General features: G+C 53.5%; 1 protein-coding gene across 1 annotated transcript in view; it reads right to left on the minus strand.

Moving 5' to 3' along the window:
* Positions 1 to 2301: 2301 nt before the first annotated feature.
* PAPPA2 (pappalysin 2) overlaps positions 2302 to 26065 on the minus strand; it is a 93118-nt gene continuing 69354 nt past the window's right edge. Inside the window, exons 17-22 of the mRNA XM_075156875.1 lie at positions 23382 to 23550; positions 22505 to 22637; positions 21271 to 21380; positions 18531 to 18602; positions 4334 to 4432; positions 2302 to 2376 (exon numbers count right to left, since the gene is read on the minus strand). Of these exons, the coding sequence (XP_075012976.1) occupies positions 2302 to 2376; positions 4334 to 4432; positions 18531 to 18602; positions 21271 to 21380; positions 22505 to 22637; positions 23382 to 23550 (658 nt within the window). The remainder of the gene's footprint in view (positions 2377 to 4333; positions 4433 to 18530; positions 18603 to 21270; positions 21381 to 22504; positions 22638 to 23381; positions 23551 to 26065) is intronic.

The raw sequence follows: 26065 nt of genomic DNA on the forward strand, positions 1-26065 counted from the left end.
ATTTCCTCTTCCCTGCGCTGGTGGAGCAGGACGAGCTGCCCAAGTTGCACCTTCTGGGGGGCATCAGGGCCAGAAGAGTCTCAAAAGGCTTTTTTTAAAATTTCCTTGGTTTTTTTGTTTGGATTTTTTTTTTTAAAATTGAAAAATTGATCGCTATCAAAAAATTGCAGCTCTCTGCCAAACTGACAGTGCATTTGGGTGAAAACCCCGGGTGTTGTCACCTCTGCATGATGGGAACAGGAATGTCAATGCGTCCCTGCTGCAAGAGGAGATGGGGCCCATCATCCACCCTCCCCGCACCCCTGCCTGAGCCAGGGCAGGCGGGAGGTGACCTGACATGGGACGATGGGCACACTTGGGATCAGGAAAGGGCTTGGAGAAGGACAAGGCATCTGCCTGGACGCTGGTGGGATGTCCAGGCACCTCTGTCCCTACTCCTGTCCTCCAGCCAAACATAACTTTAGGAGATGCCTGACAAAAAGGGTGGGGGGGAGCTAAGTAAAGCCAAAATGAAAATCCCTGGTCTCTCCACACTGTGTCACCCTCTCTCCATCGCTCTTGCGCTGGAGAAACCCTGGCTTGGAGCCTGGCTCCACCGGCACAGTCCATGCGGGGAGGACACAGCCGGGCAGCCTTGGGTTTCTTGGTCCCAGCCTGGGGCTGCACCGGGGCACCAGGATGTCCATGCTCCTACTCCGTGGTCCCTTCTCTGCTCTCCTCTTTCTACCCCTTTTCTCTGTGTCTTTGCAGCACAAAACCATCAGCGATAACCCCAGCTGGAGCCAGGCACCTTCCCCACCCACTGCCTCTATGGGGCTGGGTCCAAGCTGAGCTTCTGGGAATCAGCTATGGGGGGCAAAGTTTCTAGCTGGGCTTCTTTAGGACTAGAAGTGAATCTGAAGATTTTCAGCTAGTGCCTACAGGAGCAAGAGACTCATAAAAGTCAGCAACTGTATGTCCACCATGATGGGCTTGGCCACAGAGATAGTAATAAGGAAAATTTCAAGGGGAAAAGATGATGCTCAAAGTCTCCTGACAGGTCGTTTGGGTCCTGTCTCTCCTTGCATTACAGGGTCTGGTCTCCTCCGAGAACTGCTGACAACACTGTCGAAGCTCATGTTTGGAAAGGAGAGGTGGGGAAAGAAAAGAAGAACCACCTCATCGTCCTTCATTCAGAGCATCACACAGCTACTCTGGGTTGCCCACTACATCCCTCGTCTAGTTGGGTGCGCAGTGGCCAGGGGCAGTGAGGCAGAGAGGGACCGTTGTGTGTCTTTGCTCCTACTGACCAGGCAGCGATCCCCATGGACACGTAACCCTTCCCAGAGGGCTCTGAAATAAGGGGTGACGGGCGTCTGCAGTGCTCTTCGGGGCAGCGGCGCTCACTGAATCTGCCCTGCTTGCCGGGGTGATGCCAGGGCACAGCAGCGTTTCTTCTCAACCTCAAAATCCTGACCCAGGACCCTAAGCAGAGCAAGGCAAAGCACCGGCAAATCCCAAGGGCAAAACTTGATGCCTGCAAGATGCCAAGAGCACCTTGAGGTCGCAGCCTCCACGTCGCCTGCCTGGGGAGCTCTCTCCTGGCGTGGCCTGGGTGTTTGGCTTCTCTCTCTGTCCTCCTTCTAGCTCCCTCTCAGCAAGGAAGGGGAAATTCCCTGCGCCTCCCGCCCCGACCTGCGCTTTTCCCAATGGTTTGTACTTCACAGCAGCATGGGTGTGTGACAAAGGATATCCTTTCTCAGCTTCATCAAGAGCAAAGAAAATATAATATATATTTATATATATTATATATATATGTATATATATATATATATAATTAAGTTTAAATATTTGCAGAGAGATCACAACTACCTCGACCTTGCTAAAAGAAGCCTGTACAGCAGAGGGGGGTGAATAGTGACAAAATCCAGAGCAAAGACAGACACCCAGACGCCGGACCAGGACAAACGTCCATGGCAGCGCCTGGGCTCTCGGTGTGGAGCCCACCCCAGCGTGTGGCCGAGGCAGTGCCGGACCCCTGGCTGAGCCCCTCGAGCGTGCACCGGGCCCCCGTGTCCCGGCTGGGGCCGGGAGGACGCAGCGATGGGGAGGGGACCGCCACGCGCCTGCCTTCCCGCGCCGCAGCCCGCTGGCTGCTCGGTGGCCTCAACCCGTCCCCTCCGTGCGCAGTCGCCATCCCCCTGCCCGGCTCTTCCTTACGCCTCCTGCCCCCTCGCACCCCGCCGTTCCCCAGCGGCCCCCGTTGCTGCCCCTTCGCTCCTCCGGCGCTCGCCTGACCGAGAGAGGCCCTTCGTGGTGCCGCTACTGGTTCTCCTCGGCCGCCGGGTCGCGGCACGTGCATTCGTCCTGGTCACAGTCAGCAGCAAACGGGATCACCTGGGGGGACCGAAGGGAGATGTAAGCTTCTGCTTTGAGATCCCTGGCTCCTGGCACCCCTATGCCCCTGCAAGCCCTCTCCACCCCAGTACAGACAGACGCTTTGGGCTGCATCCCATCCTGACGATGTTGGCATTGTGGAGACGGCCAGGCTCCACGCTCACTGAGAAACGGGCTCTGATACAAGCTGTCCCCGGCTGAGTTTTATTCTTAGTGTTTTCCTTTTTGTTATCTTGTCTGTCAGATTTGGCAACCAAGGGTCTTGTGCCCCAAATGTCAAACCCTGGGGAGAAGTCTCCCCTGGTGGGTGTGAGACATTTGGACTAGGGCTTGCAGTGTTGAGGCACCTCTAGATTTCAGTTTTACTTTGGCCCCTGTTAGAAAGCCCCTCCTTGTCCATGTCTGAGCCCACGGACCTGTCCTCCAAGCTACTCCTGGCTCTTCCAGGTTCAGCAAAGCATGAAGATAGCGTTATCTTCTGCACCTCCTGGAGGAACTCAGCCAAGCTCCCAGCTGCAAAGGCTGGCCTCCACACTACCTGATATAGGAGCCACGGTAGATGCATACAGTTCTTGTGCATTATGGATTAAGAAAACCCAGGCAGGCTGGAGGCTGTGCGAACAGGAACAGCCTTCAGTGGGGCAGACGGTGCTGCTTTGAGACATCCCATGCAGGTAGAGAGACTCATTGCACATTGCTTTCTCTACAACAACTGTAGGTGGCCGAGCAAACTTATGTCACCTTAGCTGGTGGCAGCAGAGCAAGGTGGGAGGGCACCAGCAGAGCATCTGGCTCCTGGTTGACTGTTGCCCAGTCATGGGCCATGGGAGCTGAGAAAAGAGTTCCCTCCAGAGGTTTTATAACTACCAGGCTCAGAGCCAGGAGTTTTTCTTACTGTGGAAGCACGTTAGATTTTTCACAGCCTGGGCCAGTGAGAGGCTGGAGTGGTTTTTTGGTGTTTAAACCCCGTATTCCTGCATGTGCCTTAACAGAGAAGTGCTGGAGGCTTGTGCCGCAGGAGATCTGGGACCTGTGGGGGATGCGAGCTGGGACTGGGTCTCCCGAAAGCCATGGGACTGAATCCCCCCACCTTCCACTGCGAACTCGTCCTTTATTTTGGCCAGAGATCCAGATGTCTCAGACCTCCTGAGAGCCATGCCTCGCTCCGAGATGTCATGATATCGCTGTGGAGGTTTCACTCATCACTTGGGTGTAAAGCCTTTTCTCTCCTATCTCAACTGGATCTTCCCAGGATTTTATTTTTCCTTTTCTCTGTGTGTGTATGCGTGATGAAAGGAAAAATGATTCAAGCTCCACAACAAAGATGAGAAGATCCAAATTCACATATTTTTGCAGTGAGAAATTATCTCATGCCCTATGATTTGTTTTGCTGTTGGATATGCTTAGGAAGGATGGGCTGTGAGTGCTGGATAGCAAGTTAGGTGGGAGGGGAGGTTGTGACGGGAGACAAAGAAGGGTCTGTGCAACCCCAACGCCAAGTTGCTCCCTCTACGCTATTCCTCCCTCCTTCCCTCTCCAGGAGAATTGGGAGGGAAAGACAACCCATAGCGGACACCAATGGACTGTACCAAAAATCCCCTGAGATCGCTCCGTTATACGACAAGGTGACTTCTGACTCACCACGGCTAGCACTACGTCCTATGGAAGTCATTTCTTTGGGACTCGTTTCCCAAAATGAGAGGGAATCCCGTGAACCTCAGTGGGAGCTGGGCTGAGCTTTCCATCCCGCTGGCCCGAGTCCAAACCCCGCTGTTAACCAGTGGGATGATGTCTATCAGCTTCAGCTGGCTTTGGTTTAAAAACATGGGTTTGTTCTCCGTTCGTGGGAGAATTGCATTGCAGGCTCGGTTCCACAGCCAGCAAAGCCAAAGAACATGGCTAGCAGTCACCACTTAATCCTAAATCCTGGCCAGCACCACAGAAGATGCTCACTTACCTTCCTGGAGGACAGTGTGGAGGAGCAGCAGTCACCCCCGTCATACTGGCAGTACGCCCGGTTGTTGATGGTGTCGCACCAGCCGTCTGCTTGGAAGGGCTAGGCAGAGAAATGAGTCATTGCTGAAAGGGTTATTCAAAAGCATAAGGTTGCCCCCAAAAGCAGAGATACCAGGTCCTCAGCAAGGCACCTCTGATAAGGGCCGAGGCCCAGTTCCACCATACACCACCCCCTCTCCAAAGCCAAAGGGCACCAGAAGGCTGGTATCCTGGCTGGTGTGTATGGGGTAGTGGGCGCTCGGAGGGCAGCAGCTGTAGCTTGAGGATCAGGGAATTGTGTCAGGAAGCAAGAAAGCAAATCCACATCGCTAGAGAGGGCCCCAACCTGAATGGCACGAGTCCCCAGTCCCATCTCGCTCAGTGCTTCTCCACGGAGTCCATTGCCACCCAACTAGGAGTGAGTTCACCACCTCATCTGCTCGTCCACCTCCTCACACCACTCTCACGTGTCTCCGCTGTAATCCAGCTCTCTGCATGTTCGCAGCTGGGGCAGGGCTCTGTAAGAAGCTGACCCGACTCTTCTCTCTAACACCCCTCCTCCCAAAGAGCGTGGCTCTGAAGTTGAGCTTGGTGATCTAGCTTGGGCAGCTAAGTACAGAGAGGCTGTCAGGAGGATCGATAGAGCATCCTGCTAGAGGATCAATCTCAGGAAGGCAGGTGCTTTATCTCCCTTGGACTGCGAGAAAGGTTCAGCAAGGTCAGGAGTCTCCCAGAAGTACTTGCACTCAAGCCAAGCCAAGCATTGGCAAGAGCTGATTGCAAGGACTATGCCTTTTCCAGAATGCTTTTGCTCTGGCTCTGACCCCAAGGAGCACGTCCCCAAATTCCTCTAGACTCTCCACTGGAGGCTCTAGCATGCACAGCACATGGCTCCACCAAACCTTGCCAGGTTGGACTACAAGGCTACTTATCTGGTGGCCAGCTGGAACAAACAGAAGGCATTCTGCTTCATTAAGCACTACCTCCCTGCAGGCAAAATCCAACTTTGGATTGAGCAGAGAGGGCACCAGCCTACTGATGACCAGAAATATTGGCAACGTGGCCACCTTCTAGCTTCAGTCCTGGCCATCTTCTTCCTCATTTCTCCGTGGCCCAAATCTCACCCTCTGTAAGGAAATCATATGGTTGAGGGTGGGGGATTTTGCATTGCCAAAATAATGGTGGCTCCTCTTTGCATGGCACAGCCCGGTGCCCTTTGCTGCACTGTCGGGTCTTCCTGGACAACTGGGGATTTGCAGAGCCCAACTTGCCTTGGTGCAGCTCAGATAAATGCTCTGTCATTAACAAACCGCCTTTACTTTCAGCTCTAACGTGGAAACAGAAAGCTATGGCAGCAGAATAGCTTTCTGTCCAGAAATGTTAAATGGCACAAGCGGCCATTCAGAAATCCATTTTATTGTTGTTTAGTTACATGAGTCATCTGATCAGCGAAGAGAAACAAGCAACTGGGGCTGAGAAGCAGCCAACTAGGGCTGAGAAACAATGCTTGTGCGACTGGTGCAACCCAACAACCTACATGTGAAGCACTTGCAATGAACTGTCAGGAACGATCTGCAGCCGAGGTTTATTTATCACAGATACACTTCAGCACTGCCAAGCAACAACTGAATGTGCTAACAGAACGGAGAGGCCATTCATTAACCGAGTGATTAGTAATGAAATGCTTCTCCCGCTCCAGGCTCTGTGATGGTTGCTACTGGCCCAAGCAACATGGCCAACCTCCAGGAGGACTGCTGTCATCAGAAAGGGCTTTTGGTGGAAACCTGGCCACCCCCTTGCTCATGGAAGCGGCCGACCCTTTTCACTGGATCTGGTGGCCCCAAATGACAAGGGGGCTTCAGAAAATACGCGGACCCAGCCTTTGATAGACACTCGCCCATAGCACCCCTAAACCAAATGAAAGCCAGCTGAAAAATATCACCGCACCGCGATAGCCCTGCATCCACTGCGCCGAAGACAACATGCGGGGCTGGCGATAATGCCAATAATTCACACGAAAAAGCCATGCCAAAAGCAAGGAACCGATGTGGCTTTTTGTCATCATGACTCACAAGGAACAGAAACGGGCTCAACGCAGGCTAATGTCACTTTAGGAAGTAGCAGCAGGGATTATGGCAAACCACCGAGTCTGTGCTATCAGTACCACAGTCCCCAGGCCAAATCCAAGGAGCCACAGAGAGATTGCATTTGCCTGGAAGATCTCGCGAGAAAAGAAGAAGCAGCGCACCTTCCTGCAGCTGGGAAATTGAGGCACAGCCGGGTTAGGTAGCTCATTCAAAAACAAGAAGGGATTTGGCTGTCGCAAACCACGTCCAGAGGAGACCAGGGTGCAATTTCAGTAAGGCAATAGGGTTAACACTCATTTTCCACTGAAAAGCACGAGTGGGTCTTAAATGATGGTGATCAGAGAAGGTCTCTGAGCCACGAAGCAGCTTTGAGCACCCGGAGGGCCAGGGCAGGGATGCTGGGGCTGGCTGGTGCAGGGATGCAGGCAGGGGACCGGCCAGGGCCGCTGGCAGGGAAGGAGCTCTTCTGGGTGTGATTTGCTTTTGCAGCCTTCCACGCGGTGGAGTTTTTCCTTGAGCTTTGCTCCATATGTCATGACTCACTGGCAAAACAACGCTTCGGTAGTTTCCATGCAATTATGGGGGGGTTTGCCCATCCCGGCTGCACAGGTCTGAAATGGTTTCCAGATCTTCTGTGCAAGGTGGGGGGAGGACAGAGGCAGGGACAGGACAAGGAAGGAGAGGCTCTCAGTTTCTCCCTACACCTATTAGGGCTAATTGCCCCCTCCCCTCAAGCCGCCAGAGCCCATACCCCACCCTAAACAAATACAGGCTCCTATGGCAACACTTGTTGGGGAAACTTAACAACTCATGCTCCAAATTACATTGGAAAAACGTATGAGGGGAAAATAAAAAATGACTAATTGGACTCGAGGCTCAAGAGAGCCAGGCGCAGGGTTCGGGGACTGCTGTCCCTGCTCCTCGCCCAGCACCTGGAGAACACAGTGAATCCCGTTGCTTTGCCTTGTCAAGGATTTCCAGCTGGTTTCACCTTTGCAAGCAGAAAGAGCAAAGTAAAGGTGCTGGCGGGTCACCCTTGAGGGCACAGGTGCCCTCCTACTTGCATCGGTCTCATTTTGGTCTTGCAAGAGCCATGGCAAGGGAGGACACGGGCCATGCAATGTACTAAGAGCAGGTGATGAGAGAGAGGAAAACCCGTGCAGACTCTGTTCAGCCTGTGCTTGAGCCGTGTGGCTCTACAGAAAGCGATGCCAGCAGTGGGAGAAGGGAGGTTTGCCCATGTTGGTGACTTGCAGAAAAAATGTTTTAAGATGCTGGCAGGAAAAAAACCCACACCAATGGCCAACCGTGCCATACGAAGGCAATGGATGTGATCTGGGGAAATGGCCACCTGGGTTTCGCCAGAATATGCATCCTCCAGCACAGGGGGAAAAAGGGCTGGTTCAAATGGCTCAGATAAACTGGGAAAAAATGAATAAAGTAATTGCTGCAACCGCTCCGTGCCGTGTTAAGTGATAGGGAGCTGCTCGGCTAGGCAGCGTGCCACCGAGGCAGCTAGCGAGCCGGGCTGTGTCAGCGAATCTCCCCGCTCGCGCCATCCGTCTTCCTTGTTTATTCAGACAGGAGCTTCAGCGGGGCATGTGTTAGCACGTGGAGGTGCAGCATCTGGCACCGCCGGGCCAGAGCCCTGCGCTGCCGGCACAAAAATAGTAACTGCGAATCAAGTGCTTTGGCAATTTAAATAGGCTAAAAAAACCACACGCTCTCAAAGCTGGGAATAGGCACGAATGAAAAGAGAAAAAAGCAACTTTAAAAAAAAAAATAAAGAGGGAAAAATATTGCAGGCAAAGGAGGGATGTGGAGAAAGGACTGGTTAGATCCTGCTGCATCCCGGGCAGAAGCATCTCAGAGGGCTGGGCGGTGCCGTTTCTCTCGAGGCTGCCGGGAGATGCCGTGCAGGGAGCAGCATCTGCACATGGCATTTTTTCACCGTCCCTGCAGAGCCCCTGGGGCCGGGGCCGAGCTGGCTGGCTCCCTTCTCGGAGCTGGCGTCCTGCCCGGCGCAGAGCCCCCAGTGCCATCGGGGAGGCGGGCAGGGTCCAGACACTTTTCTTCAAATCCACCTTATAGGTAGGTTGATTCACGGTGAAAGATCGTGAAAGGGTGCGACAGGGTGAGGGAAAGACGGAGCATGAAGCATAAATCACAGATGCCATCAGTATTGTACATATTTTGCTGCTGCGTCATGGGCACTTGATGAACATTATTTCCCAGGAATGCAGGTTTTGCTCTGGTCGAGCAGACCTGAAGGCCTGGTACCTTGCTTTTGGCAATGACCCGTTCCAGATGCTTCAGAAGAAGGTGGAAAAAAGAAAAAAAAAAATTCAGCGTGCACCTGGCCAACTGTGTAACTGAAGAGCTGAAAGGTTCTTCTGCACTGCTGCTGGGATGGAAAGTGCTGGCGATTTCAATCTGCCTATAGCTAGAGAAAGCCCAGATCCCAGTTTCAGGGGATCAAGTCCAGCCTTAATAAGCAAAATGTTTCCCCCCAGCCTTCCGGAGGCTATGCAGGTCCTGGGCTTTGCAACTGTGCTGATCCCATCCAGGGAGGGTGCATAGTTTGCTTTCATGCTGCTTCTCAGTCAGCATGGATTTTGCTGTCCTTTCATCCTTCTCTTTGGGCATCGACCTTGGACCCTTTGCATGCTGAGTCGACCATGTGCAAACCCGCAGCTGAGGAAGTGCAGCTATCTTTGTCCTTCTCAGCTGTTGCTCTCAAAGCAGCCCCAGAGGAACAGGGGAACCATCGTTTCAGTAGGGGAGACAGGCAGGGACCAGCCCTGGAAGAGCTGTCGTGCTGTCAGACCCATGCCTCGTGCATCAGCTTCACCGCTGTTAACTCTGCTCTTGCGATGGATGAGTCATTAGTGATGGAAAGATCAGTTGGAGGAGGCAGGAGGGAGACGGTGTGGCAGGGAGACGGGGACAAGACTGGGTGATAAACCTCTGCTGGAGAAATGTCTCCCCTCGCTGTGCACATGGTCTTCCAGGAACCACCACCTTGTAGGGTCTTCAAGAGCAAGCCCCCAAAGGCATCAGTGTGTGCTCAGCACCAGAAACGAGAAAGCAGCAGTAGCCAGGGCCAGGCTCTCACCTAGCACAGCTGGAAACCCCTGCCCATTTGGCGGCGGAGGGATGTCAGCCCAAACCAGGACTCACAGAATTGGAGGACGTGTACCTTGAGCTGCCCCAAGGGCTGGAGACCGCTGCAGCTTCAGGGGTCTAAGACATGCAAGAGAAGCCGTGTCCCAGGCAAAAGCCGCTGCATGTGGCAGGGAGGAGCAGGCAGGGGTGCGTGGGGAAAGGAAAGCACGAAGTGGCTGCAGCAGCCCGTGGCCAGGGGTAGGCAGAGGGCAGCTTCTCCCCGCCAGATGCCTTTCCTTCCTTCCTTCCTTCCCACCTCAGCCACTAGCCAAGATATTTCAGAAAGCTCTAGGAGGTCCCTGGGAAGTACCCAAAAGCACTTGGTTCACTTAAAGCTCCTATGCATCCACCACCCCAGCTTGGGTCCCTGGAAATTTCCCTTCCCATCCTTGTCTGCATCCCTCCAAACCACTGTTTCCCTACAGAAAACGGGGGCTGGTGTCAGTCCCTTCAGCCGCAGAAGCGGCAGGAGGTAGTTAAAGCGATGCTGTAGCACAGCGTCCTCGGGACACGTCCCTCTCCTTGCACACACACACGCACGCTCACGCTGGTGAGGCAGAGTGCCCAGCCGTTCTTGGCTCCCCCTGCTTGCCCAGGGAAGTTGACTGGGAATGCAGACTGTGGGAAGAAACGACAATGTTCATTGTTTGGATTAAATATTTTTCTTGGCCCTCTCTCTGTTGCAGTGTGTCTTTTATTTTATTATTTTTTTTCTTCCCCCCCCCCCCGACACCCCAAGCACATTCACTTTCCCTCTCTCCTTCCTGAGGCTCTCCGGCACGCAAGGAGGAAATCAGCTCTAAAAAACACAGAGAGGGACAGAGAGGGAACAGGGCTGGCTTCTGCTCAAAAAGCTTTTTGGGATGCCTCGCTGCCCTGAGCCATTCCGAGCAGCAAGCGAGCGGTACCTGGCCCATCGCAAGGAGGGAGGCAGGGCGAGCACCGCTCAGAGGGAGAGAGCTCTAGAAATTTGGCAAGAGGCACCTGGGACCAAATGGCCTGAAGAAAAGAGAAACAAATTTCTACAAACACAACGCTTCATCCACTATTTTAACATCTAGTTTGTGTCCCCTGAGCTGTACCTGTGCTCCTTTTGAATCATGGCAGCTGGCCCCTGGAGCCACGTCCCTGCAGGATGGCCTGCTAGGAGACATCGTGGACCTGCCCCATCGCCTCAGACACGGCTAGAAAGCAAAATGGAGAAATGCCGGTTGTTTCCCGAGCTTGCTGGTGTCCCTGAGCCGCTCACTCGTCAGCTCAGCGTGCAGCCGGCTTTCATCACATCTCAGGTCTTCAGGAACATCTGCTCCAGCTTCACCATCCTTCTCCCCAGGCCTCACTAAGAAAACAGAGGCTTGTTGCTTGAGAAAGTACTCCACATACTCCAAGGAATGTTTCAGGGAAGGGGTGACAGGCTGGAAGGCGGCATCCTGCTGTCTGGTTTCAGCCTATGTGCCATCACTTGTACTGCCATGCCCAAGGCAAGCAACAGCCCAGCTCCAGCAGTCTTGGTATGCAGCTCTCGGTGTTCTTCAGAACAAAGGGGGTCCCAAACATCTGGGTCCTGTTTGAATCAGTCTGGATTGGGTTTGGACAGGATCAGTGTCTGAAGGGGGATGAAGAGCGCAGAGGTTAGATTCCAGCCTGAATGCTGCTGTAGATGGCCATACTGGGAGAGCAGGTCCTTGCCTTCATGGTGTCTAAAAGTGCTTCTGTGTCCCAGGCCAGGATTTGGTTTGGACACACTTCTGCTGCAGAAGTGAGTCTGTGGCACTTTGGGCTACTGAATGGGGATGTGTTTCTTCTCCCCTGTCCTGCTCTGTGCCCTGTTCCTCAGGGACCCCATGTCTCAGCAGACAGCGATCTGGAAAGGGCTTTGCACAGTCCACGGGGACAAGGTAAAGAAAGGGATGGAAAGCTGGTGTAGATAAACACCACATTACAACAAGTCTTTGCTTCCATAAAAACATCTCTGTCCATGATCTATTCACGGTAGGGTCCTTAGCTTCATCCTTTTTACGCCCTGATCTCAGTGCTAACGGGAGAAGAAAACCAGTAACAGGAAAAAACAAGCAAAGGGGAGCACAGGAAGATATCATGTGTCGATAGTGCTCCTGGCAAGCACGGTGGATCCCGAAGATGGGTCCCCAGCGATGACCATCCCCAGGGCTGCTGCTGTGCAGAGAAGCCAGGACTTCCCATGCCATGAGCACCAGCCTGTGATCCTGCCCTCAGCAGCTCGCCTGCTGCCATGGATTAGATCTCCTGCCAAGCCGTTTGTGCAAAATATGTTGCAGGATAGAACGGGTTATGGAAAACAAGCCCTGAAAACCACAAGGGCCTCCTGACCCACTTGTATCTGGTTTCTGCCAAGTTCTTGTTACAGATCTTAAACAGAAAGAAAAACAATGTACGAGGGATGAAGGAGCTGAAGGGGAATGAATATGCGTGTTGGAAGAGCAGTTGGCTGGGCTACGCTTGGGGATGTTTGTTTATTATCAGAAGCAACTCATTGATTTTTATTTCAGCGGGTGCTTTCAGTGGCTTTCCACTCCCTCTGTCTCTGTCACCAGCTGCACGTCTGTGACCGCGGGGAGAGGGGAAAGTGGGACGCGGACAGGGATGGAGGGATGGGGCCTGAACTGGAGAGGGCAGAGAAGTAGCCGCAGGTTGGGGCATCCCAAGTGCAGGCCAGCCTGCACAGCCATGGGTTGGGGGACCTGAAGCTGATTCCACCTCTCTGGGTCTCCACCACCACCGGTGTGGTGCCTGGGTGCTGTGGTCCTGCCTGTGCCAAAAGACTCCTGTCTTTTGGGGCTCTGTAAGCCTGTCCCTGCAGGCAGGAGAGCTGAGCCATGCTGGTGTGCGATCATTTTGTTTCCTTCTGTTTGCTTTGTCTCTTAAGAAAATGAGGTTTCTACAATCACACTCCCTGTGTGTGCAGGGGACAGAGATCTTCTCACAGTTTAGGAAAAGTATGCCTCAACTGAGATTTTTGGAAGAGGAATACATTTCTTTGGGCTCATCCCCTGAAAGGCTATAACCCACGCTAAGCAGCCCCTGCTGCTCATGCCAAGAGCAGCATGAAAATGTACTCAGCAGGTATGTAGAGAGCTTGCCTTCCACCTCCCCAGCATGAAGGACTTTGCCCTCCCGGGTCAGGGCCCAGCTCTGATCCAGAAGTGACCACTACCTGCAGTCCATGCTCCTTGTACTCCCCCACTATTGACTCTCGCTGCCTTAGGCATGGTGGAAGGTATAGCCCTGCCTGGTCCTTTCAGTATCTGTTTGTGGACCTGATGTCCACTGATTTGTTTAATCCCTTTTTGAACTTAGACCTACTACTCACCCCTGCAGCCTCACTTGGCAGCCAGTTTCAGAGTTCAGTGCTTACTGTGTCCAAAGTACTTTCCTTCACCCGTTTGAAACAACCCCCTTGTTAGTCTCAGTGAGCGCTCCCCAGTTCTGCATTCATCTTATCCAGCACCTTGCCACTTGGCAAACCTCCAGCAGTCTTCTGCTCTCCAAACTGGAGTCCCAGCTCTTTTAGGCTCTCCTTGAAGGGCAGCTGTGGCATCCCCTCAGTCATTTTGATTGCTTTTTCCAGTTCCGCTGCGTCCTCTTGAGATGTGGAGGCCAACATGTCCTGTACTATCCAAAATTTGAATGTACCAGAATTTAGGGCAACTCATCGAGTCCTCTTGGTCACCTGGATCACATGGGCTCGTAGGCTTTGGCAAGACTCCTGAAGGAAGAGCAGTCACACGGTCTGCCTCTTGCCTGCTTACAAGCAGGTCACATCCAGTAGGATCCTCTCCACATTTTCAAAGCCAGACGGCAGACAGAGGAAGAGTGCAGACTGGATAAAGGTGTTGTGAAACGCTCCCATGGGGACAGGAGATGAGGTAATGACGATGTGACCATCACAAGAGGGTGACATTAAATTCTGGCCATGCTGAGATACCTAGTTGCTCTAGACAGTCTCCTTGGAGAAGCTGGAGTGCCTGTAGTCCTCATTGCCTTAAGCCCCAGGAGAGCAGAAGAGGATCTCTTTCCCGGAGCGGAGCATCCCACCAGCATCGTGTTTCTGCCCTCTTTCCTGTGCTGAGCTTTGCCATGGTACAAAATCAGAGCTCCGGGGTCTGGGAGGAGGGACAATCAAGGGGCCCCAGCCCCATCGATGGTGAGGAGCAGAGGCAGCTGCCTGCAGCTGGACCCCGGCTGCAGCGCTTTGCCCAGGGAGCGAGTGGCACCCTGTCCCCTGTCACATTAAAGCACAGCGGGACCCTGATTTTAGATGAGACTTCCCACCGTCCCTATTGCATATGCCTTCAAAGGGGTTAATTGCGGCTGACAAACGCTGGACACAAGCCACAGACGTGCCGAGCGAGGGTTTTGTGCATGCTGGTAGGAAGAGCCAAGGATCCATCGGGGTCCTTGACTACCTGTTGGATCGAGAGACTGGAGAACAATTTGCAACCACAAACACACTTCAATCCCTATCTCATCATTTCCATTGTAATACCTCAGGAAAACCATAAAACAGAGAACGGATTAGTGTTTTACGATCGTGATAACATGCCCAGCAGCACGCGCAAGGGCAGCGAGACCTTGTCCTTATGCGGGGAAGACCCGTGAAATTCCTAGCAGCTCATGCTCACGACAGCTTTCTAGTATGGCCCATCTTCACCCAGGGCATGAAACAGAGACCTCAAGCCAAAGTCTCTGCATGTTCCCACAGCGTGCAGGCAGGGCTGCTCAGAGCAAAGCACAGCAAAGCCAGCCTCAACCAGAGAAGGCACCAAGTCACATCAGGAAGGAATTGCCACCCTACAAGGCAAACCACAGCTGTAGTTGCTCTTGTCCAACTCCTACCATACCAGTATGAAGCTCTGCCTACTGGTGGTCTGTCCAAAGCATGCTGCCTTAAATCCCTTGCAATTAACCCTTTGCTACCTGCACGTAATGATGAAGCAGAGCAAGGTGGGGTTGCACAATGTTGGGAGATAGAGGGGTGCAGAGCTGGTGAGTTGCACGGACTAGGAGATGGTCTATAGCAGCCAATGTCGGCCACACTTATGCACGGACTGTTTTGGACTACAGCAGGAATAGTCCAAGGGAGCAGCCTAGATCATTGTACGTGCTGTCTCCTCCTCTGAAGTCAACAGCCTCACTTGCTCTTGGGCACAGGAGCAGGATAGCTGAGAGCTGGTCACCTCGGGATGGCTGGGGAGAACCTGCCCCAGATGCTGCAAACACCTCCCTCGCAGCAGCCGAGCACACCACCAGGACCACGACCGCTTCCTCCCAGACCACAGCGGGGAAGAGGGGTTTCTCTCCTCCTGCATTCCCCTCTCCACCCAGCCCCAAGCCCCCTCCTCTCCCCACCGGTGCTGCCATCTGTTTTTCTACTGATGGCAGGGGATTAGATGTTCCTCTGGCCCTCGAGAGGCGAAGCACTCTCGGCGCTAACTCTTATTCCTGACGGGCTCCTGGAAGGGTTTGCATCCCTCCCTCCCTCCCTCGCCCGCTGAACTACGTGCCTCCGCGCTCCGGGGATGGGGAACTTGGCAAGGCACAGCGAGAGACCGGGAGGCAGATGGACGACCAGATTAATGGGAAGAGAAGGGAGGTGGGGAGAGGAGTGAGAGGGATGAGCAGGCAGGCTGATCCGCTGCCAGTGTACAATAAAGATGAGCGAGAATCGCTTTAACACCACTGCGTGGTGACATGAACTTTCAAATGTGAGGCAGGGCTCCAGTTGAGGCGGGGGAGGTTGAGGCTTGGCTACTGCTGCTATGCCCCAGCCTGAAGTGACCCCACCAGGGAGAGATGGTACGAGCAGCCAGGTAGCCTGGATTTCTCTTACGTAGGGTTGTTCCCCTCACTGAGGTATCCAGATGAGGAAAGCTTCGTCATTCAACATGCGCTCGGCAGTCAATGGAGAGACAACGGCATCTCCGAGGGATGACTCAGTCCACTGGAACAGCATTTCACTGCCCAGTGGAGAGCAGAGGCTGGGCTCCTAAAGGAGGTGCCTCCAGTGAGGGATTACTGTGAAATGAGGAGAAACCTGGGACTAAGATGTCCCATGGACATGGCAAGTCAAGCTGAACCATGTCAGACCCAGCAGGGACTATGTTCTGCAGGGGCAGAACATTTCTCGTGCAAGTAAATGAAGGGGAGAACAAGAAAAGGACATTGGGGGGGGGGGGCACCATGCAGAAAGGACAGATTACAGGTTATGTTCCATCTCTACCCAACTCTCACTGTCTGATGTCTCCACATCCCGCAAGAGATTGGGTCCCAAGCGAAATGGCCTCCAAGAACTGCAGTGCTTCTGGTCACAAGGATAGAGGCAGGAGAGGAATAGGAATGAGGGCAGAAGCCAGCTCAGATGAGGTGGAAACAACATTCAGGGCATTTTCTGTGGTCAAAGGAGAGGACTGTTAGCACCTCCCTTCTTCCCAGTGCCAAGCAGCAGCTTCCAGAGCAATACTTTGAATGTTATTCTTTATGGCAAGACAATGACTACTATAAAACACGTGTGAAAAAATGTTATCTAGGAAGACTTGGCTTATCAATCCAACCTTAACAACCTGCAGCATCGTAGAAGAAAACCCAATGAAAAGAATAATCAAAGACACCTATGTGAGAAGTGAGGAGGAGGAGAACAGGGAGGAGGTGGCTGTGAGCTGTATCAAAAAGGAGAGCTTCAGGGTAAAAGAAACTATCTGAGGATGAATCTTCATTAGTATTACAGTGAGTGACTGTGACCTTAAAGATAGGCCTGCACTGACGGAATTTCTAAGGAGGAAGAAGGCATTGTTCCACAGAGGAGGATCAGGTTATCTGACAAATAGTTAGATGACCTGAAAGACTAGAAAGAGAAACAGGATGACATTCACTTGTATAAAATTGAAGGGCAAGCTCTTGCACTGATGGTAAAACATCTGCTGTTAGCTTGGAGCTCATCAGTTGGAAACAAAGGAGGTAGAGAAAGATCTGGGTGTACTTGCTGACCCAGGATGTCTCTGAGCTGCCAGACAGATATAACTGCAGAAATAACAGATATAGTCCTGGGTCCTATTAAAAGAGACATTTCCAGCACAAGGAAGCCTTGTGCAGGGCTTTGGTGAGACCTCAGCTGGAAGATATGTACTGCTTGGTCATTCCTGATGAAAGATTAATTGAAAGCAGAAAAGGCATTAAAAACTCTACAAGGGTGATGAAGAGCATAGACTCTCCATCTTCTGGTAGGGCACTGCAAGATTTTGGCTTGCTTAACCTCCTGTATGCTAGGACTGCTGTCTAGGATTGCTTTCTAGGAGTAAAAGGGGATGACAAGCATCCAGGAACAGAAGGAGGTCATGCTGGCCATGAGCAACATGTCTGGGTGGCCAATGAGAAGACAGTAACTTATTGTGAGATGCTGAGACTTCAGGTAGTTGGTCACTATCTCTCCTTCTCACACACACATGAAAATAAGCTGGTATTTTTCATCATCCCCTACAGGACCTCTTGCTGAAGACCCAGACCCAAGGTGAGGTGCAGGAACCATAGAGAAGGAAAGGCTGGGGTTGGTCTTGTGTACCTGAGCCTAAGGGAGCATCCTCACGCCTGTGTCAAGCTTTCTCTCACCTGAGCTGCGCAGAAAGGGAAGAAGGAGCACCTCATGCCCCATCTATTTCTTTTTTGGAAGCACCAACTCCCAGAGAGCACAAGGAGCGGTTCTCCCTTGCTAGCAGGAGAACCACAGATAGCATCACCGCAACCATCTGGACTGCTCTTCCACATAAGCCCATCCTACTTCAAATACATTGCCCCAGAGCTGAGCTAAAATATGTGGTTTAGAAAGACCTGGAGCTCCCAAAATGCCAGAGGATCCATCGCTAAGGTCTGGTACTCAACCATCAAATGCTTCTCTAGCACACAGCACCTCATTCCCCCACGCTTGCAGCCCATGCTTTGCAGTGGAGGCTCACAACACAGCCATCGAGTTTGGGAAATAACTGCTGCACCTTCTGTTGACCATAACATTTCCTTCCCGGGGACATGCCCCCTGCAACATCGCCCTTTCTCCTACGCTTCAGTTGACAAAGAGCTGAGCTAGGCAGAATTGGTGAGCAAAAGCGATCATTTGCATTGAAATGAGCACATAAAAAAAATAATCAGCAAAACCCAAAGCTATTTTTGGTGTGCAAACTTCATTTACATTTTCCTTTTTGGTAAAAATCCCAAGTTTTCAGCATACAACATTCCAAAATATCCCCCCTTTTTCCTTTTATCCTCAATCATAATAACAACTACTGCTTGACAAAGACTGCCTATTTTTAATTTCCTTTACGAACTGACTCCAGGCTGCCTATGATTTTCTCCTGCCTGGTCATTATTCAAAGCAAAATGAGCAGCTAACCAATTTCTGCAAGGAATTCTTTGTCTGCAGATTCTTCAGGAGCGGTTTGTTTTGCATGTACGAGGCTGGAAATCCTCGTTGTTTTGGTTGGATGTGTGAATCACACAGGGCTTTTCTGGATCCGCGTTACTCTAGAACTGCGGTTCTGGTTAAGGAAATATTCAGGCTTGGAGTCAGCACAGGCTTTTTGGGGATACCCCTTGCCAGTGAAATCCTTTTGCTAGAACATTCTTCCCAGGCTGGCCAAGAAGAAGCAGGCAAGGAAGGAAATGGGTTTTTCTGCAGTTCTCATTCCCCAGCATCTCCCTGGCTGCGGGGGACCATACCCAAGGATGCTTGCTCTGGTTTCTCTGCTCAGCCAGCAAGCCCTGGTCCAGCTTGCAGCAAACGTGAAGTCAAAGCCATCCGGCTTTGTGCTGGAGTAAGTCTTCGTTGCCAGGAGCTCTCCTGCAAGGAGCAGGTGGCTCGTGCTGGGGGCAAGGGGGGCTTACCTCGCACGACTGGATGCAGTGAATGACGGAGGGGTCTGGATACCACCGCAGCCTGCCCGTGCACACAATATGCTGAGGGGGGAAGGAGAAAAGAGCTGTTAGGCAAGGCGGCAGAGGGAGGGCGACAGCCACCGATGCTCTCTAGAGGTAGAGGGTCTCCCACAACACTGCATTGCTCATCGTGGTGCAGAACAGCAGTGGGACCCCCAGGACCTTCCCTGCACCTCTGCCCAGTGGGAAACCCTTTGAAGCCCATCAAACCCAAGGCAGCTGCACCCGGTTCACCCACAAACCAGGGTACATCGTTCAGGGCAGAGGACAGACAGACACACGTCTACGTAGTCCATGTATATAGATACACAACAGAGAGGACAAAGGGAGATGGCAGGGACCACCAGAGAAGTGGGTTTGGCTGGCAGTGCCACCTCATGGTGGCTGACTCGGCCACAAGCTGCTGCTGGGAGGAAGCCACCCGGGGCCATGATAGGCTGAGTCTGCCATCACCTCTCTGCACGATGCTGGATTCACCAGCTTCTCACTCGTACGGGATGGGGGGCTCAGCCGGTCATCACTCGGTGCCTGCATCAACTTGCTCATTGACCCTTGCTCAGGCTCCAAGAACCGGGTCCCGGGAGGACTCACCTCCCCAGACCTCGCCTGAAGCAGATAAACCAGACTCACATTCACTCGCGGGGCTGAGGTTATCGCTGGTATTTACGAGGCACGAGGCAGCTGTTGCAGCCAACTGGACACAAGAGCGAGATGTGAAGGGCTGGGTTTCATTGTGCTGGAACGCATTGTCCCTCTCATTCAGCGGGGGTTTGTGGGGAGCACTCATGATTATACAGGGGGAAGAAAAGCCCCACCGCACAGGCAATTTCCTCCTTGTAAAGCTCAGGCAGACTTTGAAATCTGAGGCCCCATAAAACGACGGCTGGCCTGTGAAAGTGTCCTAGGATGCCCTTCACAGCGTGGGAGTCGCACAGAGGGGCACGCATGTTTTCTCCTAGCCTCCCATTTGAAGCGTGCAGCAGCTCCAGCATTCCCAGGAGCAGGGGATGGGGCAGACCTGCTGCAGGTCCTTCTGTCGCATGTTCGGCTGAGACCGTGATGGGGCTGGGGCAGGGTGACGTCCTGGCCATCCTCAGCCAGTGCAGGGAAGGCAGATCTGGAGCGAGCCGCTGTCGGATGGGGCAGAGGCTGGCGATGCTGGCTGAGCTAGCTGATTCCTGCTCAGCCCGGAGGATATTTGCATCCTAACCCTACTGGGGTGTTTCATATGGGGTTGTTGTGCAACTGGAATAGCGTTTTAGCATACTCATATTAGTATATTCATATTCCAGGATGGGAAATAAGGGCAGAGGGACAAACCTGCTCGGCTGCGGGATGCAATGAATCAGAGCTGAAAGCAAAAGAGGACCGTGCCCTCCCCGAGTGGCCTCTGCAGCTCCCTGCGTGGTTCACCCCATCTCATTCCCTCGGGAGCACAGCAGCTCCCGGGAATGGCAAACTCTTGGAGGCTTGGAGGAGCAAAGAGGGGAGCAGAGGCAGGAGCCGGGGCAGAGAGCTCCTGGCAAGGAGGAGCACCACTTCTTAAAATAATGCCTCCCCTCCCTCCTCCTCTCTGCAAAATGCCTCCCTTGCATGAAAGCCCACAGCAGTGGCAAAAGGGAAGCCGAACGCCACCGCCTCGACGGGCCAAGCCATCCGATCCCTCAAAGGCGAGGACTCCTTCCAAGGCTCGTGCTTAACCACCCCACACGCCCCGGGCGTCCTCACCCCCCCGGCAGCAATCCGTCGTGGGTCTGATTCAAGGCGACGTACAGTAGTATCCACAGGCACGATGCTGGGCCTCCTGCGGGTTCCCAGGAGGAGGGGAAAGCATTTGGATGGGAGCACTGGCTCCTGGGAAGATTGTTTGCTTTTCTTTGTTCCACCTCCTTCCTTATGCATCTCGTTTTTATTTTAAGAAATATTACCCCAGCGGAGCTGCTTTTTGGGAAAAGTTGTGCCGTGAGGATCCAAAACTATTTGAGCTATTTGAGCTGTTTTGCCTACAAAATGAGTAAGAGATGGGGAGGGAAAGGCTCCCCCGTTCCAGCAGCAGAGGCAACCGGCCGAACAGCGGGTCCTGGCAGCCAGAGACACCTTTCAGCTGACAGTGCCCTGCCTCCTCCTTGGCAGGGAGATGCCTGCCTGGGGTTGCATCTCTGCTGCCAGGTAATCGGGGACCCAGGCTCACACCGTGCCAGCTTTTGCTCTCCCAGCACACTGGCTGACAATAACAGCAGCTTAACGGGTTTAGGCATGCGGCATGTCCCGAAAAATCAGCGGGATTCCTGCATTTAACTTTATTCGTTGTGGTATCCTGCAAGTCCTTGAAAACTGGCTTGGGAGCTGATAACTTATGCTGAACTTTGGTACGGGAGAGCAGGAGGCTGTGCAGTAGCATCTGCAGGGGAGGGAAGTGGAGGAAGAAGTGGTGGGAGGGAGGAGGACCTCAGCACTGGAACCTGGTTATGGGGAGCAGCAGGTACCTCCAGAGCATGCAGCCTGGGCAGCTCCTTGGAGAGGACCAGCCAGCCCCGAGCTCAGTTATGCTGCTTGTCTTTCCAAGTCTTACCCTTCTTCGCCCAAGGCAAAGAGAATTTTGGTTAAAAAGCACCAGATAGAGAGGAAGGGGGCTTCCCCCTATGCTGCCAACAAACCCCCTACTAGAGGAATCCACCTCCCCGTTTACCTGGACTCTGGTGGGCTGCAGACGGTGATCCATAGTCTCAGCAGTTACGTTTTCGGGCAGTATGACGGGGTCGCTGGGAGGTATGATACACGAAGGTATGCACACAGCACCTGCGGGAGGAGAGAGAGCCTTGAGGACTTCATCAGGAACCAGGCAATGATGTTTTACAGGACGGCACCAGACCCAAATGTGTAGGCTCTTCACGGAGGGTAGAGGCGGACATAGAGGAGAACCCTTTTCCTCCCAACCTGGGATGACAATTCCTTCCCCAAATCCTGAATTATGCAAGAGCCTACAAGACTTGTGGCCAATTCCCTTCTCCCAGATGAGAGGAAATTCGAACATGCCCTAAGAGAGAGATTCAAGCCTTGATGGCAGGACATGGGATCCAGCATGAAAATAAGTCTGGCCTGGATGCTATAGGATGTTTGTTGACATGTTAGGAAGCACCTTTCATAGTTTTTCTACCACACTGAATTCCCACTGCCTTCCTACGACCCGGGAAGAAAAAAAGCTGCAAGAACCACCTTGGAAAACCAGGTGGATCCCAGCCCTCACATCAGGTCTGTCCAAAGCTTAACCTTAGCAGGCCCTGCCCTTAGACTCGCATCAGCCTGCTTTGATCTGACCCGGATGACTGGTGTGTTTGCTTCGGAGTGATATGGGCTTTGCTCAAGCGTCCTGTCCAGCGGGATGCCGGATGAGATGCAACGACTGTGACTAAGCGTTGCAGCTTCTCCTGAAAGCACAAAGCGACCAAGTCCGGAAGAAAGAAACGGATGATGTGGTCCCTCATCTGGTGAAAGTGCCCTGTTACACACAATTGTCACTGCGGCTTTTATCTAGGACCTGCCACATGAACCCTGCAAATGTCAGCACTAGTAACAAGTGGAGAGACCTCGGGGGGGGGGAACGGTACGCTAGAGATTAGGAATATTACTGCAAAGGGCTGGGTTTGCCCTAGAGACGAGTCCCTGCTCCTCTGAAAAGAGAGATGCTTACACAGGAGCCAGCTTTAACTTTGGGCCTTGCCAATGAGTACAACCAGGGCAGGCACAAGGCCAAAGCCACCCTGGCTCTGTGTTTAGAAAGAGGATGGAAGAGAAAATAGGATTTTTTTCATAGATTTAGTGGGGATTGGTACATGAAAAGTTGTCATCGTGGCCTTCAGCTCTCTGGGAGGGCTGACTCAACATAAGATTTGGTTTTCTGTTTAGCTTTCGTCTGCCCTCACCTATGCCGTGCCCCTGCTCGCACTTGTACTCCACAAAATTCAGCTCCGGGGGCGGCGGGCAGGTGCCCCGTAAGCTCTCGCACAGTTTGAACTCCTCTGTCCATAAGCCCTCCTTGGTGCAGACGATGGGAACCTGCAAAGCAGAGGGAGAACAACCAGCATTACTAACGGCAGCGGCTGGGCTCACCCTGCCTGGTCACTGCCCAGCTCCGAGGGGAGCAAAATGCAAGGCCCCCCCCTCCTGCCAGTGAAGTCCAGAGGGAAGTTCTCCGGGACAGCTGGGTTGCAGCCATCTGGTCCAGCCTACACGTGCTTTGCACTACTGACCAGAAAGCAAATTGTTTTCCAACTGCTGCTGGATCCCACCAGAGGGAATCGACCGCATTTCTTTTAACAAGACCCTTCCAGCAGGTTGGATGTGAAACCCGGGTGGAAGAGCCTGGCAGGCAGCAGCATCCATCGCCAGGCAAGCCCTTTGGTTAGCAAGCCTGCCACGGCAAGGTTGCCCATCATCCCAGGCAAATGCATTCGCAGCAGCTCCCAAAACCCACTGGAAACCCTCTACTTTTGCTTTCTGACCCTTTTCACTCAAGACAAGCAGGCTTGCTTAGGACCACTGCTTTTTGGAAGGGTCACCAGGGAGCAGGAGAGCATCCCCAGGCAGTGGTGCATCCTGTGCCATGGCTGGTATCCAGCAAGAAAAGCTTTAGGTTTGCAGGGCAACTCCTGTTCGGTGGTACAAGGGCATTTGGCCCTGGGGATGGCCAAGCTGCTGCGGGGCCCCTCTGCACAGCGGGGCACAGGGAGCCCTGCAGTTTTCAGGTGCTCTGAAGCACAACGCTTGGCCGATCTCTGCCTCCCCCCCCAAGTCACTCACCTGTTGTCCTTGGGGCTCGCAGTTGAGGACGCACTGGCTGTCCAGCTCGAAGCCCTGGGTGCAGTTGTACATGCCCTCGAAGACGGGAGGGGGTGGCTCGCACACCACGGGGACGCAGCGCCCATCTTCCCACTGCCCGCTCTCCAGGCACTGGACCTTCAGGAACTTCCTGAGGAAACACAGACACCAGACTGGGCTGCAGCACCCCAAACAAACCCCACCTTAGCTGTACCAAGCATCCCACAGAGGCAGGAGCAGCCTAGAGACATCTCTTCTGGAGGACAACCAAGCCCCTTACGTGGGGTTTTCCCATGCCATCCCACCCCTCACCACGGGCAGGTCCTTCTGATGGGACAAGCCCACGCTCAACCAAGACTTTTTCTTCCCCTCGCTGGGGGGATCACACTGATTTAGGAGCACTGGATGCTTTTTCCTTGCACTCACCACCCTATTGCTCCCCACCTCTCGTGGTGCCCCTAAACCATTCCTCTCTGCCCCGCAACCCCTGCGGGTCCTGGGCTGCTTTGTCCCACCGCCAGTAGCTACATACTTTGCTGGGTGGAGTGAGACTCCACCAGTAAATCCTGCTGGCTTGCGCCCAGCTACTCCTGAGGCTCCTCTTTGTACTCCAGCCAGATCTGTCAATCCCGCTCTCGCCGAGGGGCTGTCGTACCGCAGCAGACCAATACCATCCCGCTCTGCTAAAACAGCCCAGGCGCCAACTACTTGCCAAAAAAACGATGAAAAAGAAAGGAAGAAAAAGTCCAGGAGCGGAGCCCACCCGCTTTTCAGTCTCCTGTCCTTGGCAGCGATAGAGACACCGCATCTTTTACATAGAGGCATCAAAACCCCACGAGGCATTGGGCTGGCTGGGGACCACTCTCCCAGAAGAGGACACGTCACCATGACCCCAGACTTCGACATACGGGTTTTGACAGCGCTGACAGGCTTTACCTAAGCCAGTGCTGATTGCTCCGTCCTTAATGAGACTTTCCCCCCCACCTCCTGTCCTTCTTTACTGGACAGCCTGCTCCAGCTGCTTGCCCCTGCCCTCTCCCACCACCAGTGCCAGCAGGCAGGGCTCCAGGCGCCGCGTTATGGAGCTTATAGCATGCCGCAGGTACGCGGAGCGGGGTTTAACTGGCTTAGAGAAACCCCTGGGGGGAGGCACTAAATCGCCCCTTGTGCTGAGCGGCAGCAGACGTTGCGTGGGGTCACCCGGCTGCCCCCCAACGCACGGTGCAGGCTCACGAACCCGGAGTGGTGAAGGGACCCCATCTGCACCCCATCGCCAGACCTGGGGCGAGAGCTGGAGGTCATCCCCATCACGTTTCTGCTGGGAACTTCTGGATGGGAAATTTGAGAGCTTCTTGAAACACACTCATCTTTTTAAATATTCGCAGCTCTTAGCGATTCCCCTTCTCCCTTCAGAAATCAGGGATCTGTTTTTTCTAAAGGGGGGACAGGGGATTCCTGCTGGGGTGAATTCAGGCTCCAGCAGGTAACATGGAGGCAGGCAGGGGAGGGGATGGGATGTGGCAGGTCCCCCGGCATAGAGTTCTGCACAAACCTTCCCACCAGACCACGCCGGGAGCGTGGGTGGCCGCGGTGTGAGCACCTGAGCAGCAAGTGGTGCTGAAAAGTCACCCCGAGAGCAGTGGTCTTGAATTGACTGAAGGGAACTGCAGCTACGTACTATTTTGGAAGGGTGGTGAGAAGGAGCAACTCTGGATCCCATTGTGGGCATCTGTGGTTTCAGCCCACCCCTAATTTAACTTTCTTGGATGCTCACCCTTTCCACTGCGATGACGGTCACTGCCTTTCGAAGATGTCCCCATCAGACCTTGCCTCCTCCCATGTCTGTTTGAACGCTTTGCTTTGCCCACCTTTAAAAGCGAGCGAAGGCGCATGCCGAGAGGTACTGATCCATGTTGGATGTCCAGGTCCTCAAGCAGCATTTTCCCCTTCTTGAATCGCCTGGCACGCAGGGTGTGATCCAGCTGTACGACTTGCAAGGGGTAAATCGCCAGGGGTTAAGCTGATGGCATTACGGCGTTAGGAGCAAACCGGTGATGCAAAGCTTCACTGCAACAGCGATGCTTCAGGCACCGAGCAAACTCCTTTACAAACCAGGAGCATCCCAGCCACATGCTACTTCTCACTCCCCCACTGCCCACCGGGGTATAACCGATGCAGCTACTGCACCTCCCTGTTGCTCCTCCGAATCGCGGCAGAGGCCCTTTGCCTGGGAAGACCTGGGGAGAGGGGCCGAGCGTGGGCAGGACACGCTGCGGGAGCTGCCGTTTGCACAGGTGCACGCTGTGGTTCAGAGCCCCATCATCTTCACCGGGGCTCCTCCTTTTGATGTGGTGCTGGAGTGACCCCAGCGGGCACCGGCACCATGCAAGGCCTCTCGCACCTCTCCCTGGACCTGCACCCCCCTAGACCTGGGGGGAGAAACCGCCTTGCTCTGGAAGCTCACCCCACCACCAGCATCCGTGCTGGGGAACTTCAAACAGGGCTAGCCTGGGCTGACCCCAGGTAGAAGGTGGCGTGTGGACCACTGCTGCACATATGAAGTGAGCAGTTTATATTAAGACACAGAGAAGGGAAGGGAGAGGTTTTTTAAAAAAAAAAAAAAAAAAGATAGATAGATATATAAAAAAAACCACAGCCTCATAGCA

The sequence above is a fragment of the Calonectris borealis genome, chromosome 8 (assembly GCF_964195595.1).
Source record: "Calonectris borealis chromosome 8, bCalBor7.hap1.2, whole genome shotgun sequence".
Taxonomy (NCBI): domain Eukaryota; kingdom Metazoa; phylum Chordata; class Aves; order Procellariiformes; family Procellariidae; genus Calonectris; species Calonectris borealis.